We start from the raw sequence: 19,651 nt of genomic DNA, 5'->3' as shown, positions 1-19,651 counted from the left end.
TCGATTGCATAAATAGTCTTTGAATAATTTCAAGGGAATTCCTCTTATGCCTATTTTCTCCAACTTGTCGATAAGGTCTGTAATTGATACTGAGTCAAATGCCTTTTTCATATCCAAAAACACTGCAGCACATTTTTTGTTTTTATCCACAGCATTAGTAATAAGCGATGTGAGATCCAACACGGCATCTTCTGTCGATAAATCCCGTCTAAAGCCATATTGACTTGGGGAGAGGATATTAAATGTATTAAGGTAGTTCATTAAACGTTTATTAATTATTTTCTCCAGTATTTTGGCAATAGGTGGTAAAACAGAAATAGGCCTGTAATTGCTTATATCCGTTTTATCATCTCCTTTGTACACTGGGGTAACTACAGCGATTTTCAGTGCATCTGGAAAGACACCTTGAGCAAAGCATAGATTGATCAAATGAACAATAATAGGGACAATTATATCAGCAGTTAGCTTTAAGAATTGGGTAGGAATGCCATCCCAGCCTGGAGCACTATTTGATTTTAACCCCATCAGGACATTAAGAACCTCATCATTGTCAGTATCTCTTAATACAAATGAAGTTAAGTGAGGATAATTCGAAGTAGTTTTGTCAGAACAATTGTATGCGGGTTGTTGTGCAAGGATACCTTCTGCTAGTGATTTGCCAACTTGGGTAAAATATTGATTACAATGATCTATAGACTCTTGTGCTGTTTCTTTACAGTGGAGCAGTTCGTAATTGTCGCTTTTATTTTTATTCCGATTTGTAATATTGTTGACAGTTTGCCATAATTTTTTTGAGTTGTTTTTATTTAGAATTAGTTGCTGTTTATTATAATTTCTTTTTAGGTTTCTGATTAATTTATTACAATAATTTCGATATCTACGGTAAGTTATTTTTAAAATTTCATTATCAGGGTCTAATTTTAGCTTTTTCTGCATGTTATTCCTATTTCTGACACATCGTAGAATGCCCAAAGTCATCCATGGCTTAACTACACGATATTTGCATGTAATGATCTTAGTGACTGTATGTAAATCTAAGGTTTGTCTTATTTTACTTAGTAAGAGCTCTATAATCATGTTGGGGTTGTTTAATGAAGTTAAGTCAGCCACCAATGTGCTATCTCTTAGAGTAGCTATCGCCTTATCGTAATCAATGAATGTTTTTGTCTTAGTGGAAGCACCTGACTTTGGTATATTGGAGAGCCTTAAGAATATGGTGGAGTGATCAGTGACAGAAGTATTTATTACATTTATATTTGCGGAATGTTTATTTTTGTCTAGTCTCAGCATAAAGTGATCCAGACAATTACCATACCGTGTAGGTAGTACATGGCCAGGTAGCAAGCCGTGCATAGCCAGCATGTTTAAATAGTAAAGCCGGTTATTACGCTCCTGCTGCGGAGCAGCATTTCTGTCAATCAGGTTAATGTTAATATCCCCGGTTATAATTAAATTAATACAATTTTTCAAAGATGTTAAATGTCGGTCTAATGAGTCCGTGAAGGGCTCGGAATTAGTATGTGAAGGGGACCGGTATATTCCTAGCACGGTAACTCCACAAAATAAAATTTGGAGGCAGGATGCATGTGTTAGAATAATTTCTTTGACATTGACACTGTGTTTTCTAGAAACATAGATAACAACACCATCACATTGGTTTATATGGTTTGTAGTCGAATAAGAAGTGTAGTTCTCCATTTGGGGTATTGGTTTATCACTATCTATTCTACATTCAGTTAAAATTATCAAATCTGCTTCAAAATTAAGCTGGGCAAGGGTGAGTTGGAAATCATCTAACTTGCTGTATACCGACACAATATTCTGAGAAATTATTTTTAAATCATTTTTATGAAATTTAGGGGATTGGTTACATATGTCATGAACATCACATAAGCTAGAATTAGCCACCTCACTATTGTCAATTTCTGTTATCAATGAGATTACGTTATCCATAATTGGATGGAATTTTAAATAAACCATTCATTTTATTAGCTTGTTGGTTATGGAGTGTGTTAAATAGTCTACTTATTATGAAAGTATCGCGTACTGATAATGTGTGAATATGTTTGGAGAAGGTGTGTGTGTAGTAGTGTAGGGCCGAATCCAAGCCTTTGTTAATAAAGTATTTATGTGTCTTGGTAGTAGTAATGAGTAATGTGTGTACAATCGGGAACAAAATTTGATAAAAGAATAACATAAGATATTTTACTATGTAGTTAAAAAGATGTGGTTTGGGTGTTATTGGGGCAATATGTAAAACTAGTATGAAATAACATAATATGGTAAAACAAAAATATAAAATGGGCCGAGCAAACAAAGACAGAGAGAGATAACAAGGTTCAAGAATTAAGTCTAGTCATTGCTCTCCTAGTAGTTTTTGGACGATTGCTTCATTATTTATAGTGATAATGGGTGAATTTTCAGATTTTCTGACGTAGACACGGCCATAGGAAGTCCAGCAAAACTTATAAGATTTTGATCTCATTAGATCTCTAGCAAGGAAGTACAGCCGAGCCCTGGAGGCGGTCAGCTGTTCTGCTACGTAGACAGGGATATTTTCTTGACCTTGTGATTTTAATCCTAGGTGTTTAGCTCGTAATTTATCCTTGTTCTTCAAGTTGTATGTTTTACAGGCCTGTAGAAACTTCATTTTTAATAAGGTAGTGCTTAAAATTCATGCATGCTTAAAATTCTACAAGAAAATATGACATAACAAATTTTACACACATACATATCAATTATATTAGAACATAAGCAAGCTAGCAAGGGAATAAATTAATTAATAAATTTAAAAATTTTGTACTTACTTTCAAGTGTTCATATTATATTCTATAGTGCTAGTGGCTTTAGTGTGCGACTTTCATCCCTGAGGTCGTAGGTTCGATCTCCGGCTTTCAGTCTATTTTCACATTTAAAATTCGCTTGAACGGTGAATGAAAGCATCGTGAGGGAAACGGCTTGCCTTAGATACCATACGTCGTCGTGTGTCATGAAACAAATACAGAAATCTGAGGCCCGAACCTAAAAGGGTTGTAGCGGCACTGGTTTTTTTAACAGCACGCTTGAGAGGGTTTTTAAGAATAGGAGATCCTAGATTTATTGCAATCCAATTAATTCTTTTCGCAGCACGGCTTAGTTCAGACATCAATGTTTTTGCATCTGAAATAAATATATTTTTAATGGAACTTCGATAAGTGATTTATTAAAATATATTTAGTTGTAGTTGAATAAAATGCATTTTTATTGCAAATAAAAACGTTATGTATTTTTTTTAATGAAACCGACTTCAAATACAACAAATCACTGTTTACCCGTCTGTGTATCTCTTCCATAAATTCGCCCATAACGCTACTGAGGCAATTTTCATGAAATTTGACGGTTCGCTAAGTATACGTGATTTGACTTCTAACTAAATTTTCAGTGTATGACATAATATAACGTAATTACGCTGTCTACATTTCACCAACATCATCTTGATGGTTGGAGGTCTTCCACAGTCCGTTTCACAAGGCATTTTCTTTTGCGAACTAGCGAACTGTGGAATCGACTCCCGGTGGGGGTCTTCCCTCAGAGATACGACCTCCAAATGTTTAAAAAGCGAGTCTACTCCTCCCTCAAAGGCCGGCAACGCACCCACTAAAAATGGGTGTCTATGGGCTGCGTAGACTGCCCTTTTTGGTCGTCCCGCAAGCTCGTTTGCCCCCCTATTATATAAAAAAATATATATATATTATTATTTTTTATCACCATAATTATTGCAGTCTTTTGTAGATTTTATAGTTCGAAAAATCATTTTCATCACACAAATAGTATTGTTATAACAATTTACTGGCGCCTTGTGCGGACTTCAAAATCACTTTAGTCTAGACTTTTGTCTACGGTTTTGCTATGTTCCTACTGTGAGTGAATGTGTTAAAATCCATTAAGATTATAGAATACATAGTTTTGATTATTAGTCTTCAATTTCAGGCAGTTCTTGCCGCGCACCACCACTACGTGGAACCAGCTGCCCACTGTAGTATTTCCTAACCAAATCGACTTAGGGTCCTTCAAAAAAAAGCATATCAATTTTTAAAAGGCCGGCAACTCACTCGCATGCCCTCTTGCATTTAGAGAGTCCGTGGGAATCGGGTCACTTAACAACAAAACACAAAACAATGTGGAAAAAAAACATTAGTGCACAGGATTCAAGCGTCGACCTCAGCTTAGAGAACCGCAAAGGGTATATTCAAAATATCACACAAACAACCTTTTTTTTTTAAAATTATTAAAAATAAATAAATCGAACTCTGTGGCAGTTGTTACACCTTCAATTTTTTTGACATCGACTCAAAGATTGAAATATTATAGATCTGTATGTCATCGCTTACATGTAAATATTGACACCATTATTCACGTAACCTTGTATTCCGAAAGGTCTTATCAAAATCGCAATCATCATAAACCACGTACGATAAGGATTCTGAGAACGCAATGAGAGTTTATACAGATTTATTACCTTATAAAATACTTTCTAAAATATTAAACGAGAAAATTTTATCGCTTCAAAAATCTCATTTTCCTAGACAGGTTATGGGAATTCAAATTTATTATACGTGTATTGGATCTATTCATACCCATTCATTCGTTAAAATATATTCCATTAAATCCTGATAGTCATAGCGGGAAGGCTGGATTGCTCTTACAAGGGTCATTGCAATGGACTAAATGGTGTACTAAAAAACTGGGTGTGGTTTTCTTGCGGTGATGTGTGTGCTTAATTTTTAATTGTATGGTTGAAATCTCCTACTGAATATTTAGGACAATATTTTACCTAACACAATAATAACCACACCTATGATTGTCTGCTTAGATAAATAAATTATTATTATTAAACATTTACATCAAATATACGTTTGTTATTGAAAGCAAGTCTTAAGCTACAGTAGAATCTGTGAAAATATACCAAATCTGTGGTACAAACCATAGAGATTGATTGTCTATGAAACCATCTAGCGCTGTTTCGCGTCATAGTGTCTAAATAACTTGTTATATCTATTTAAATTACACAGTATATCGAAAAGGTTCATCCAACGTATGTCTTTTCGTCGAATACATACGTAAAATGTTCTCTCTCTTCGTAACGAATTGAGATGTTAAAGAGAGAGATGGTAGACTGTTAATTTTATATAAACCCATCTTCAGCTTTATAATACCTGAATTAAATTTTGTTGATGTACCTAACATAATATAATTTATGCCTTCCGCTTTTATATAAAAGTTATCCTTCCTTATGAAAAAAAGCTTGTTTAAGCTAGCATAAAGCTAAAGGTAAATGTGGTTAAACTCAAACTCAAACTCAAAATATCTTTATTCAAGTGGGTAACCAAGTACACTTTTGAATCGTCAAGTTAAATTAATCGTAAATTTACATTTACTACCAGTTCGCAAGTCAAGGGCGTAGAGCGGGTAAGAAGAACTGGCAAGAAACTTTCCGCCACTCTTTTTAACTGTTAATGGTAGCGATTAGTGATGGGTGGAGAATTCGGGGTCTATCGCTTCGTCGATGGGTTTCAACGTCCCTAATGCCAATTTTCAAGACAGGTACGACGTTTAGTTATGAGCAATAAGAAAGAAGAAATTTCTAACATAAGTTGTACCTTTACTGTGAAGCTACAGTGTTGGATTATGAATTTTTATCTGTTTAATTCGTTAAATGACACACTCATTCCGTAAGCCCTGATAATCTGTCCAGTTTGTCCAACAGTGCCTGGGTCGGCCCTTGGCTTTGATAAATTGGTATATATATATAATCCCATATAATATACGATAGAAATAAACTCAAAGCCGACAACGCACTGGTATTAGTAAGAATGTACGTGAATGTTGTTATAAAAGGAATATTTAGTGATTACAATTTATTCTGAGATAAATTAACATTTTGTTCGAAAAGAATAAAAAAAAGAAGAAAAAAAGAATAAAAGTAATTAAAGGCCCTCTCGTGTCATAATTATAGGAACTAAATCAATCGGTTGCGGTCCAAAATGCATATTCTACAACATTTGCACTAGCGTAAAGTTTTGTAAATGGACACTACGCGTTGCCATAAAAAGATTAATACGATTTTTTACTACTATGAATCATTGTTAAAACATTAAAATGCTCAATTCAAATTGGGTTAATAACACAATTTCCTGCTTTTTATTGTCTACTAAACATTTATGGATTGTTAAAACTATTGTCATAAGTTTAATATATTAGCCTTAAGGCAATTTAAAAAGGATGTAATTAGTAAAAATATGTAAAATAGACTTGTATTTTACAGTTTTTTAGGTTTGTTAGCAGGAATGTCATAATAAATACGACTAGGCTAATATGATTTTTAATTCTTTATAATAATAATAATAAAGACAGCCACAATAATAATAACAGCGCTGATACAACCCTGGTTTCGCGAAACAAACACTGAGTATCGAGATCAGGATAGTTGTCGGTATCGCCAAAGAAAGTAATAATCACTTTCATCTACATACCATAATACACGATTTTACGTTTTAAATTTGTCCGTTACGAATTATACCAGTGTTTCCGTAGTGGGGATATTCGACTTTATTAAAATTTTAACATTTACTTGCAATACAGCCCTGTGATTCTGTAACTCACTTTTCGAACTCACACTGCGGATTTCGCATCGACGGTCGCTCTCAAATCAGTCGTGAAGCAGTCATTTTATGATTTGGCATTCTAATAAACTACAAGCTCCCACCTATTCAGTTTCGAAAAGTGAGTTACAGAATCGCAGGACTGGAATTAAAATTATTATATAATGAGGGCTACAGGCGGCGTTATCCGTTTCTAGCTATATCTATTTCATACTATAAGAAAAAACTCGTGAATCTCATTAAAAACCAATGCCACCCAAATAGTAATATAGTGTATATAATATTGGTTTCTCAGAAGTCGTAAATTGGGAACAATTGCCAATGAAACACCCGCCTTGCGATGACATCACAAACACTACGTACGAATGTTAAAGTCAACGAAATCACATTTCTGAAATCTGTAACGGCTTTTTTTTATGTTCGGTAGGTCGCAAGCTTTTATACCCCTTAGTGATAGGGTGGACCAAAAAAAGTTTTGCGCTTTTTTGAAGTTATACTTCTTTTGGCGCGTTAGGGAAAGATGATGAGAGTAAATTTCTACGATGCGCTCGCACACCGACACCCTGAAGATAATAAACATTTTAGTTTTTTTGAAGTTATTTTGCTTTTGGCGCGTTATTTTAAAAGATTTTTATCTTGTTACGCCAAAGAAGTATAACTAACACCTGTACATAAGTACACACACATTTTTTTTATTATTTACAGCCGGGTCAGCCGGTTTCCTTAAAACTTGCCCTACTAAATTTGTATGTAATAAAATTACCTATATTTGATTAACCTCAATGTTTCGTGAAAGCAAAATGCATGAGTGCACGCTTACCAGAAAGATACGTCCTGTCAAATCACGTTTGAATGGATATCGTAAGCTACCCATATAAACTCTTTTACACCTTTACGTTGTAAGGTCGGTTTCAGTTAATTTAATGAAAGTTAATTGTTTGATGTCGTGTACGCGTGGTAAATTCTGGCAATTACTTTATAAATTTTTGATGAATTCTTGAAATGTACACGGCCAGTAGTCGGCAAGAAAGAGTTTTTTTTTACTATTTGTAATTCGTTTTAGAAGAAAATTCTTAGGTGCCCGTTTGCAAATGGTCTTTAGTTAGAATAAAAAAAAATGGCGACAATTTTTTTTTAAGATTATCGGAATTTCAGTAGGATTTTTTGTTCCAATCTCAAGTTTAGATTCATTTAGAGACTAACAGCTAATATCCTCACACATGGACAGGCTCATCTGATATTCAGTGATACCGTCGCCGCCCGTGGTCATATTGCCAGAAGGCTCGTGCGCTGCCGGCCTATAGGTCAAAAACATTGGATTTGACATGCGGAAGTCACACAGCACTAAATCGCGATTAAATCTAACCCAAAAACCTGATTAAATACAAAAACCTGATTAAATTAGTAAAAGTTTGATAAACACGATATATTTTTTACAGGACCGTGGTGGGAATTTATCAGTACCAGCGCGTTGGGAGGACAGAAATCTACGCAACTATCTAAACAAACCTGGTATCGGTATGTATTGTTATTGATTTACTCGAAGATACTATTTTTTTTTTAAATTTTGCTTTTCAAGCTTCAAAAAGTTATGGGCAAAAACTATTAAAACGATTTCAGAGTATTCATTAGTCACTATGCAACATACTGACATATCTTTTAATTCTGTCTCATATATCTTTTTATCTATTTAAAAAATCTAATTAATTACTAACCCGCCAAAACGCCACTATCCAAGATGGCGTTGCACCGGTCCCTGTGACGTATCATTAAACGTCAAGCTTTTAGTACATTAAATGTCATTCGATTTATTAATTATTCTTTTGTCGACTAATCTGTGGCCGTTTTAGGTCTCATATAAAAATCATTTTTTTAAATGTTCTTATCTCATAAAACATGTTTTATAGCCATATTTTATACAGATTACTTTAAATAACTTTTTTTCTCGCATACTGTCAAATTCCAGTGGAAAAGGCAAAACATAACCAGCAACTAAAGGCCCATTTCGATGAAGATAGTTTTGAAATACTGTTTACACGGACACAATAAATTTTAAATTGCGAGGCAATCATCGCCAAAAGTGGAAGAGCGAGAGGTGTGAATGTTTAGACGAAGAAACTTTTTTATATTCCTTCGATAATCGTACCTTCGAGACGAAACTCTCTCTATCTAAATGGGCCTTTGAGTAACAGTTTTCTCTTACTTCAAAAACCGATAGCGACGCCGACACGTTTACCCTACCGCCTTGACAAAACAAATCACATAACTAAACAACTATTGCCTCCTTTCATCACCTTATTAACATCATTCATCAGAAAGAGACGAATGTATATTAAAACAGAATATTTAAAGAGGTTTTATTAAAATTTAAATTTTCTAAATTGCATTTTTCAGAGAAAGCAAGTCGATGGATCGGAGGTGTATATGACTACGTGTCAAAAGCTTGGAAGTGGGGCGGCGAATTGAAGGAGATGCATTACCAGTCTTTTAGCAAGATGAAGAAGATGAAACCAGAAGATCTACAGTTCCACTGCATTGCTATGACGCCCGAATTACTCTACCGGTAAAGATTTGTTAAATTTTTTTTTTTAGCTTAGGCAAACGAGGAGGCGGGTCACTTACAGTTAACCGCGCATGACTACCTGTGAGACCAGGGGTTTGCAAGTGCGTTACCGGCTTTTAAGGTTCATCTTCTGTTGGGCCGCTAAGTCGTAACAGTTCGCAAAATACCTGGAATTGCAGCTGGTTCCATAAAGTAGTGAGGCTTTGACTGCGTGTATTAACCCGGCGCCTGGAAGACACAACAGAGACCCCACGGTCTCCGGTACTTGGACAAACCCAATAGCATCTCAATGTTCAGTTTTTGTACAGCGGGATTGCGAAAGGTTGCGACATCAGCGCGACAGCATCAGCTCTTAGTATTGATAGACATCACACGAGAGAAAACATCGAAATTAAACAGATCGCATCGAAGCTATCTTTTCGCGCACAGCGTATTAGCAAAACAAATTTTTATCTATAGTTTTTAAGCGCTCACAATTTCGCCTTGAGATACGTTTTAGTACACGAACTTTAAATTATATTAAAAAGTTAAAATATATTAATTAATTAAAGCATAATTTACTTTATGTGAGACCATAATTTATCTCTTTGTACATTGTTATACATTTGCATGTACCGTCGTTTCCTTTACATATTTCTCATGTGGGCAAGTAATTTCTGTCAGCTATACTTATTTTCGATAAGTGTATAAGTGATTTATAAGGGCTGAAATGAAATCGATGAAATGTTCTGTATACAAACGCGGGAATACAATTTGACAGTTGAAAGCGGGTGTGAGTGAATAAATATCCATATAATGACAGAAACGTGGGGAATTCAAGGCCAAAGGGCGCCGTCGGGTGACGCATGCGCGGGCAAACAGGAATTTGCCTGTGGTATTATGAGTTTCACAAAACATCAGATGCGTATATATTTGCACATACCTGGGACGCTAATTCATACATAAAACGCAGAGTCCAAAGATTAACTTAGAGGTAACTTTTTGCCTCTCATGGCCAAGAATAAATACGTAGTTAATTTATATACATAGCGGTACGGACGTACGATTCGTACGTATGCTGGAGTAGAAGAATGAAGTCTACAAAAGCTTTCTTCATTAAGTGCCATTCAGAAACAATTCATTCTTAAATACTTAGATCTTCCTTTAATTATAATAACTGTTTGAACTGAATCTCATTTCTTTAAAGCTAATCAAGTTTTTCTGAGTTTTATCATCGGACGTCGAGGCAGAATACGAAATTCCACCCGTATCACCTCGACGTCCGCCGTTCCACAACTGAGCGTTTTTCAAGGCAGTTCTTGCCGCGCACCACCACTATGTGGAACCACTGAAGTATTTCCGAACCAATTCGACTTAGGGTCCTTCAAGAAAAGAACGTACCAATTCTTAAAAGGCCGGCAACGCACTCGCGAGCCCTCTGGCATTGAGAGTGTCCATGGGCGGCGGTATCACTTAACATCAGATGAGCCTCCTGCCCGTTTGCCCCCTGTTCTATAAAAAAAAATGTGCGTGTACTAGTGTACACACGTTAGAAGTGAAACTTCTTTATGACCTTATTTTTCGAAAAATTATCCCTATGCAACTTTACAGAAATTGGTTAAATAAAGTTAAATTAGATAAAGTTTAACAAAAGGCTTTTAATATCACAGACTTGAATACAAATAATACAATTATTTCATTTTACCTTATTACCACTAAGATTATTACAGAATTTCATAAATTGTAATAGAATTTTTAGTATCATTGTTATCGTTATTATACATTTTTGTTATTAATGGTTTAGCATCTCTTTGAATTAACCCTGGTAGGGACAAGAAAAAGACGCACGTAACGGTCAAATGTGACGCGTAACCGAAAAATGTGACGCGTAACGAAAAAATGTTACACAAAATTTTTTCCAACCCCGATAAAGAAGTTTCACTTCAAAAAGTTAATTTAATAAAATCTCGTTATCATCCATCAAGTGACGTATCTAGTATGTTGTGTGTGTGTTTCACTTGATCGGTCCAACTGGTTGGTGAACGGTCACGTAATAATTTGCCTTCTGTGTTACCAACATCAGTATCTTCAAGTTCCTATCGCCTCTGCTTGCATGAATCAGTCTTATAGCCGGTGTTAAACTATATTACAATGAGTCAGTTTTATAATACTAATTTAGTGTATGTAGTATTATGCTAAAATTGATTAATTTCTTAACTGTTTCGATGTATTTAAACTTTCTACTATGGCCGAATTTCTCAGCACGACATTTAACAATGTGAATGCAATTTTAATAGCTGTCGGTACTTTGAATGCAACGCCTGGTGGTCCTTGCAACTTACAATGCATCGCGACATCCTAATGAACGTTTTACGATACGTGACATTTATAAAGAGTCGATCAATCGGTAAAGTATGCCTTCACAAATCTGAAATCCGAATAAAATACTCAAATCTAAAGTTGTTAGTTTTGCATATAAAAACCGCGATCTGGATGTTGTGTTTGTTCCGGATCTCTCTCTCTCGTTAGCGGTTGTTTTTTTTTTACTTTATTCGGACCACAGTGGCGTAGCTACCTAGGGGCTAGGCGGGGCAGTGCCCCGGGGCCCTCAAGCTCAGGGGGCCCTCGAATCCTTACCAGAAATCTCGTACATTCTGAACTTTTGGAAATTCCTCCTATTTTCAAAATAAATATGACAGATTGCAACCCCACTTTAATCATGACAACTCAGTTGAGAGAAATTCAAAAGTTATGCCTAGGGAATTCCCCTATTTTTTTTCTGTAGGTTGGCAGTGTTGTCAATTTGACGGATAGTGATATGTGCGTTTTATTCATCGATGTGCGTTTTATTGTGAATTCTAGTTAAGATTTTTTTTTGAGAACGGTTAAAAAATTAATGCTGTATGAGGAGTAAGTAAGATAATGTCGATAAGCTTTTTTGTACTGGTCAATATAATGGTTCAATTTTATTTGATTTTACCACTCATATTGATATCCGTTAAAGTCAATAAATCGTGTCAAATCTAAAGGTTTCGGCTACAGCTCATTGTATAACGCAAATTAGATAACAATTGAAAACAAAACCGCATCAAGCCTGGATTTAAACGAAGTCATTGATACTTTTGCGTTTTTTTACTGTTTAATATTTTTTTTACCTGCCCTGCACAAAAAAAGCTTAAGTAGCTTAGCATTTTTAAAGTATTTGTAAATTTCATATTTTGATCAGTTTACATAGCAGTGGGGCCCCATTTTTTAATTTGCCCCGGGGCCCTTGGTCACCTAGCTACGCCACTGTCGGACCACTACAGATACTGCATTTGGTTAGGGTCTGTCGGAATCCCCAGACACACAAGGGTGCTTTATTCTTACTTCAAATGGATTATCTAAATGCAAAAAATGATTGTGACTATAAATAAAAAAAACAGCAACGAAATTATTTTAATTTAGCGGACCCGCCAAAAAGGATGGCGCATACACGTTAAACAAAAAGAAATCTAAGCCATTCTCGAATCCATTTGAATACACAAAAAAGTCAAAATTAGTCCGAAGGAGGAGTTTAAAAACACATACAGAAGATTTACCGGGAAATTTTAAATAGTTGGGAATACACACTTACTTAATTAACCGTTGATTATTTTATCAAACATATATATAATATACATATATATTATATATATATATATATATATTTTAATTAATGTTACTCTACTCCCCTGCCATTGTGTCCATCCTTTTTCTATCTCTAAAATTTACAATAAAACATGATACATTATATACGCCCCGGCTACATCGGTAATATTTTTATTTACAATATTCATGGGCGAGCCGGGGCGCAATTCCTCGCTCTTTCAGATTTGTTTGCCGTCTCTGTATATTTAATATTTTTATCGCAAAACCGTTCCAGGCACGATCTTTATTAAGATATCCTGTAGGCCGTTACGGTCTACAGTACTCTGCATTTGTTGCTCCAGTTCGTGCCTGGACGATGCGAATATAGGGCAATGTAGAAGCACATGTTCTACTGTTTGATCTTCATTACTGCAGGCAAATTAAACATATGCAGGTAATGTGCAAAGGCTCCGTACCCTGTAAGAATTTGCGCCATCTGGGGTGTGAAACGCTTCTCTTTTATTAATACATGTATTTACCAAATATATAATAAAATTATTAATAATATAAACACAATTATTTCAGTTGGGCCGCCCGCAGCTGCTACGAGCCGCGCCAATTCATCTGCCAGACGAAACTCAGGAAAGTACCCAAATCTAAACTCAACGAAATACGAGTTCGTTTCCAACGGATGGGTGACATCAACGAAATAACCGCCCCCAGCGTTAGCAGGGAGGTCGACGACCCGCGAATTAATGACGTCACCGGTAATCCTGTCAAAAACCCAAAATCATACGATTTAAGACCCAGCCCTCTAAGAAAATTGCCAAAACGACGCCAGCATAAACTAAGGAATAACATGAAGACGTATGACTTGAGACCGAGCGAGGTCAGGAAGCGATCACGGCCCGACGTGCAGCGAAAACTGACTAGACCATTCCCAGGGTATGTAACTAAAATTATATTAAAATTTTCATTAATGACAATTGACTATTTTGATAGTATTTGTGTTCTGTGGAATAGGGCGAAGCGTCGTCACATACTTTTCTTGGTCGGTAAGAGCGTCGCTGTCATGAATATTAGTATTGCCAGTAAATAAAAATTATCTATTATAAGAGGAATAATTTGAAGTCATGCAGACTTACTTTATAATTTATTGAAATGTCTGAATAAAACAATGTATACTATATCTAGAAAATACAGCCACATTTCAACCCTTATAAACTTACAATGTGATACAAACTTGTGAACTGATATTATGATATGTTTTGTACTATTAATATAATCTTTTAAGATACGTAGCAATCAGAACCGTTCGGCAATTAAAACTTTGCCATTGTAATTAATATGCAAGGAATAAAAATAAAAATATTTTAGTTGGATTTTTATTAGATGTTGGTAGATTGTAAAAATGGCGACAGTAGTACCAGCCGCCGGCCAAGAAGAGTATGTGGCACTGTACAAGACGGAGTATCCTCTAATGTTGACATAGATAAAATACATAATATTTAAACATTAATTTTTATATCAATTAACAATAATCTTATTTATTTATTCATTTATAAGTAATCTTACAGCTACACATATACATATTATTGAAGAAAACACTTAGACAACATACAAAGCCAAAATATTGTTAAAAAAAAATATATGAAACAGAAAACATAAACCAATTAAGTACATTAATAGATAATAAGAAAACTAAAATTAAACATTAAATTGTCTAAATTTAATACTAACCATAAGTCTGATTACTGTTAAGTCCGAAATATAGACAAAACATAGACAGGAATCATAAGTCATACTGTATTTGATAATTTATGTATTTTCTGAAGTTCGTCAATATTATTTTATTAACCCATCCACTAACATGTGGTTAAACCCACCTTCTTTCGGGACGAAAATAGTATGTGATTATTCAAATCCTTTTTTGTACGTAACGAAAGAGTAGAATAAGATAATCATAGAGCAGACTTTATTTAATCTGAACAAATTTTTACAGTTACCAATGGAAACGCCGCGACCCCGAAGGCTCTTACCGACGAAACGCTGACATTCTGCTATCAGGACAAACTGGGCTAAGTCCACAACAAGTCAAAGTTCACCTCTCTAGACTAGAACACCTACGCGACAGGCAACTAGCCAGACAGAAACGCCTTAGAGAAAATGACGACTGGCTGGTAAACGATCCGCCGGCGATGGTCCACACTCACGCTAGGACATATACAGTAGATAATAATATTAGTGCTCTCCATCCGAAGACGATAGTGGAGGAGTTTGACATGTTACCACCGCCGCCACCAGCTGTCATCCCACGCCCAGTACGCAATATTTGGTGACAGGAAGATCGCGATTCAAAGCCTTAATACTCTTAGAAAACTCTTTTTAACTAGTCTGGACAAATTTTGTTTCAAAAACTTGACAAGCTTTAAGTTTACGAAGCGATTTCCCATATCAGTGAAGTTTTGCGCTAGTTTGTAACAACGCCATCTAGTGTCGAGTAGCGTATTGTAAAAATAATTAAGTTTCGAATAATTTCTTTTGCTTTTTTGCTTAGTTCTTCTACTCTTCAATCGCTAGAGCAGTCAGAACGACGACCTATTTATTAAAAACTTAACGACCAATGTTTTGTGTGTGCTTAGTCTTAGGCTGTAGAAATGTACTCTTAGATATTAAGAAATAAAATTTATTCGAACCACCTTTTAATCGTATCCAATATCTGATTAAATAGATAAGATTGTATAACAATTATTATTTTTTATTAGTACTTAGTGAATATGTTTCGAAATTAAAATAACGTAAATTCTTTAGTTGATACGCTAACTAACTTTTGCTTTTTAAATGTATTTAAAAATGAGTCGTACATTATATTGGCATTTTCACTAAAGATAAAATAAGTACTTATTAATTTTAATTATACGTTCCATAATTATAATGATAAGTATAAAATTGTAAGTTTAGTGCCAATAATAATCCTCGCATTTAATTAAAACTAATAAAATAATACATGGTTCTACATTCATCATCAAAATGCGTATTCACGACAGTACAATTATAAACCGGCTGTTATTTGCACGTCATAGGTATGTCAATAAGTGTAAAGTTGATAGATACGTCAAATAAATTATCTCCGTCTACTCATTTGTCAATCTTAGGACAAGGTCTGTACTCCAAGCATAAAGCTTACTTTAACCTCATAAAATCTAATAGATACGAAATTTACCCCCTGTCCAAATAAAATAGTCTAATTGCACTTTTTTAACTAAAGTACACTTTTGTCTCTTTTTAAATAATCACGTGATAAAAGAGACAGAACAACTTTATATGAAACGGTAACATTAGACTAGTTTATTGTTTATGGGTTAATTTATAATCTTTATTATATTTCTGATCTGAATAATAGGTTTAGTTGTACATTAGAATCAATACTTTACTATTACATACTCAAGAAGATTTTAATAGCGTTAGATTTTAAAAATATCCGTAATCAATCAAATTTAAAAACGTCAAAACCTAGTCTCCTAAGCCTAACAGTATTACGTGCCCAGTTTTTAAATATTTATTGTAACAATACTATCATAAAATAGTGAATGTCGATAATGTGTAAATCATGATAATGTATGATTCTAATGTTTGTGTTTTAAATTATTGAGTAATAAACGATATTTTGAAAAAATATTTTTATTTAGCGACATCTAGTGTCCAGTAGCGTCATTGAGATGAAAATTAAAAAGTTGTTATAAATTTTCATCTCATAATAAACTAAAATAACGATATCCCAACCACATTTATAAAATAAATAATCATTTTAAGATATAAGTTTAACTATATATTTACACTTTCTTTACATCACAGTTAAAAGTAATTTAATGTAATATAACTAATTAAATAATATATTTTTTAGTTAAATCAAACGCTAATTAGTGATCAGTTGAGCAGTGTTGGCCTAGAGGCTTCAGCTTGCGACTTTCATCCCTGAGTTCGTAGGTTCGATCAGGCTTTGCACCAATGGACTTTCTTTCTTGTGCGCATTTAACATTCGCTCGAACGTTGATGAAAAAAATCGTGAGGAAAACGGCTTACCTTACACCCAAAAGTCGACGGCCTGTGTCAGGCACAAGTTGCTGATTACCTACTTGCTCATGAAGAATGAAACATACAGAAATCTGAGGACCAGACCTAAAAAGATTGATTTTTATTTTTTTAAATAGTGATAAGTGGTACAAATAGAACAAAGGAGTATTTTTATATTATATTATAACCCCTTAAAACCATGTAGCACCAAAATTGGATAGGTAAATTTACATTTTTATTTATTGAAGTTATACTTCTTTTGGCACGTTATCGAAATTATGAGTGTACATTTATACGATCCGCGGTGTGCGCCACCGTCACAAAAACCCGACGACCTGAAGTTAGCTATAGTCAACATCTTAGTTTCCTCTATTGTTAGTCTGGTTTTTTGAAAAAACAAGGCAAAAAAATTGTTAAAGTCGGTTTACTGACGATAGTTGAACGTGACAACGTCATAAGAAAATACTGATGGAATGGTTGAATTTTTCAAAAGAAAATTTTAATTTTATTTGTTTGATAGATATTTTGTATGGATATAAAGAAGGAGGTGTTGAATTGATCGATTACAATATAATCGATATAATACGATATATACTTTATATGATATCGTTATACAATAACGATGTCAACGCTGCCGAACGCGGAGGCCGATTGTGCCTCTTTGTCGCTCGTTTCGCGCTCTCGCTTGCACTTCAAGCCTTAATTGGAACGCCTCAGAGCGAGGTAACGCCGCATGCGTCATGTTTTTTCGTACGTGCAGCCGGCTCCATCGAATTATAAGACGTTGTCACTTAAAAAAATATTTAATTACAAAAAAAATTCAAATAGAACTTTTGACTGTTTACTCAACGGACAATAAACCGTAACTACCGTCACAGCTAGAACGTACATTGAGTATGTTCTAGCTGTGAACACACATAGTACGAGCGGACGATGTCATCTCCTGACGTACCCATCACGCACAATGAGGGTAAAGGCCTGCATTCACTTTGATAAGTGAGGTGATTAGTGATTAGGAGAAAACAAGTGTGGTCAGCGACTAATCAGTGCAGGTGATTATTTGGCTGCGTAGTAACGTGATTAGAAGCGTGTTCTATTTGTTTTCGAGTGAACTGCGAGTAGTGACGTCGCGTGCGCCCTCACTTCCCCCTCACTCGCAGCCTGCCAAAACACGTCTGGACAGGCAGCTGGACTCTTCGGTCAACCTGAGAGCAAAGTAGTATTCCGTCGTATCTTCAGCAGGCAATTTCTGAAAGAGTTGCTTGCGCCATGAATGGGTGTTCTATTAATCCATTTTCGAACCCATACTTTTCGTGGTCAGCTTCCATAACTTATGTGGTTTCAGATAGCACCGCGTTTAATACTTCTTCCAATTGCAAGCGCGCTTCTTGATGTTCGTCCTTACTTGCTGATCGACAGTTATCGACAACTACATTTACTTAACAGAGCCACAAAACAAGAATTGGACACTACTTGCACTACACACCTGCACTAATCATCCTCAATTACTAATCACTTGCACTCGAACTAATCAAAGTGAGTACAGGCCTTAGAGCACTGTAGTATTGCCGAATCGCTGTCCTTGCCATGTTAAATTTTTATTAAGTTTATAGCAAGCGTGGATTCTCGGCGTACTCTGAGCCCACAACACCTAGAATAACAATAATAATTACGTCTCAGTCAAAAGACAATCCACATAAAGTTATCTAACTACAAAATTCAGTTTTCGCACAAATCTCATTCAAAATGTCTCTGTTTGACGTTACTTAAAGTTCATTGACCATATTCTAAATAAATGTAGGCACGCAAAATTAAGATGCGACGATACCGTTGCCATGACAACGGCTTACAAACAAACTGTCCTAGCGCAATACTGAGAGAATAATAAACTACAATGGATTGGTAATAAAAATAACGCGGTATATAACATGTATATCAAGTCTTTGTAATGTATATAAATAGTTTGGCCATAAATACTGTTACATAAAAACTTTTCTTTTTTTCAACTTTTTAATTATTTTGAATTTGGAACACGTATATCATGTTAAAAACTTCTCGATTTTGCGCCATTTCACATAGTTTTTCGTGTTCATCATCAAATTTCAATGGGTTTGCAAGAATGGGCAAGAAATGAAGATTCCCGCTAGGATTCTGTCGCGTATTATGAAACAAAACCGGAATCTCGGTACCTATCAAAGTTCTTGTTTTACAAATTGTTTGTAAGCCATTACATAAGTACAATAATTGTAATAATTAAAGTAATTTAAATAAATTTGGCTTTTTTTGGAATTCACCTCTGGCCCTCACTTAATTAACTGATAAATCCCAAATAAAGGTAACTATGCTTTATAATGTGCCTGTAGTAGTGTTTGCTCTGTATGACTACGAAACTTCTCCAGGAAATAGGATTCTTGAACTGCGCAATATATGTGACCTGAGGGAGCGTTCGAGTATTACGTAACGAATTTGGGGGGGGGGGTCCTTTTATAAAACGTTACGATGCGGGGCGGGGATTCCAGTACTTTACACCACATAAAGGTAACTAGGTATAAAGAGTCACTAGGTAGTCACGAAACGTTTTTAAACGGTTTTCTTGGGTACAGAAAAACGTTACGGCGCGTTACATGGGGGGGGATCAATAATCTCCAAAAAGGCAATGTAGGGCATTGTAAAAAAAGGAAAGGAAATAGAAACAATGAACATACAAGACGCTTAACGCCAACTATTACTCGATGGTAACAATGATTCCCAAGGTTTAAAATCAGCAGACTTTCCGAATTCGATC

General features: G+C 35.1%; 1 protein-coding gene across 3 annotated transcripts in view; it reads left to right on the top strand.

The window, feature by feature from the left end:
* Positions 1-16,264, top strand: part of LOC125060313 — a 140,708-nt gene extending 124,444 nt beyond the window's left edge. For all 3 annotated transcript variants that reach the window (XM_047665164.1, XM_047665161.1, XM_047665162.1), the window contains 4 exons: positions 8,081-8,159; positions 9,036-9,204; positions 13,378-13,737; positions 14,795-16,264. In XM_047665164.1, coding sequence (XP_047521120.1) covers positions 8,081-8,159; positions 9,036-9,204; positions 13,378-13,737; positions 14,795-15,131 — 945 coding nt within the window. In that variant the 3' untranslated portion in view covers positions 15,132-16,264. The remainder of the gene's footprint in view (positions 1-8,080; positions 8,160-9,035; positions 9,205-13,377; positions 13,738-14,794) is intronic.
* Positions 16,265-19,651: the final 3,387 nt, after the last annotated feature.

Source organism: Pieris napi, chromosome 21 (assembly GCF_905475465.1).
Source record: "Pieris napi chromosome 21, ilPieNapi1.2, whole genome shotgun sequence".
Lineage (NCBI taxonomy): Eukaryota > Metazoa > Arthropoda > Insecta > Lepidoptera > Pieridae > Pieris > Pieris napi.
The sequence above is the reverse complement of the archived record's forward strand: the minus strand, read 5'-3'. Positions and strand labels throughout refer to the sequence as shown.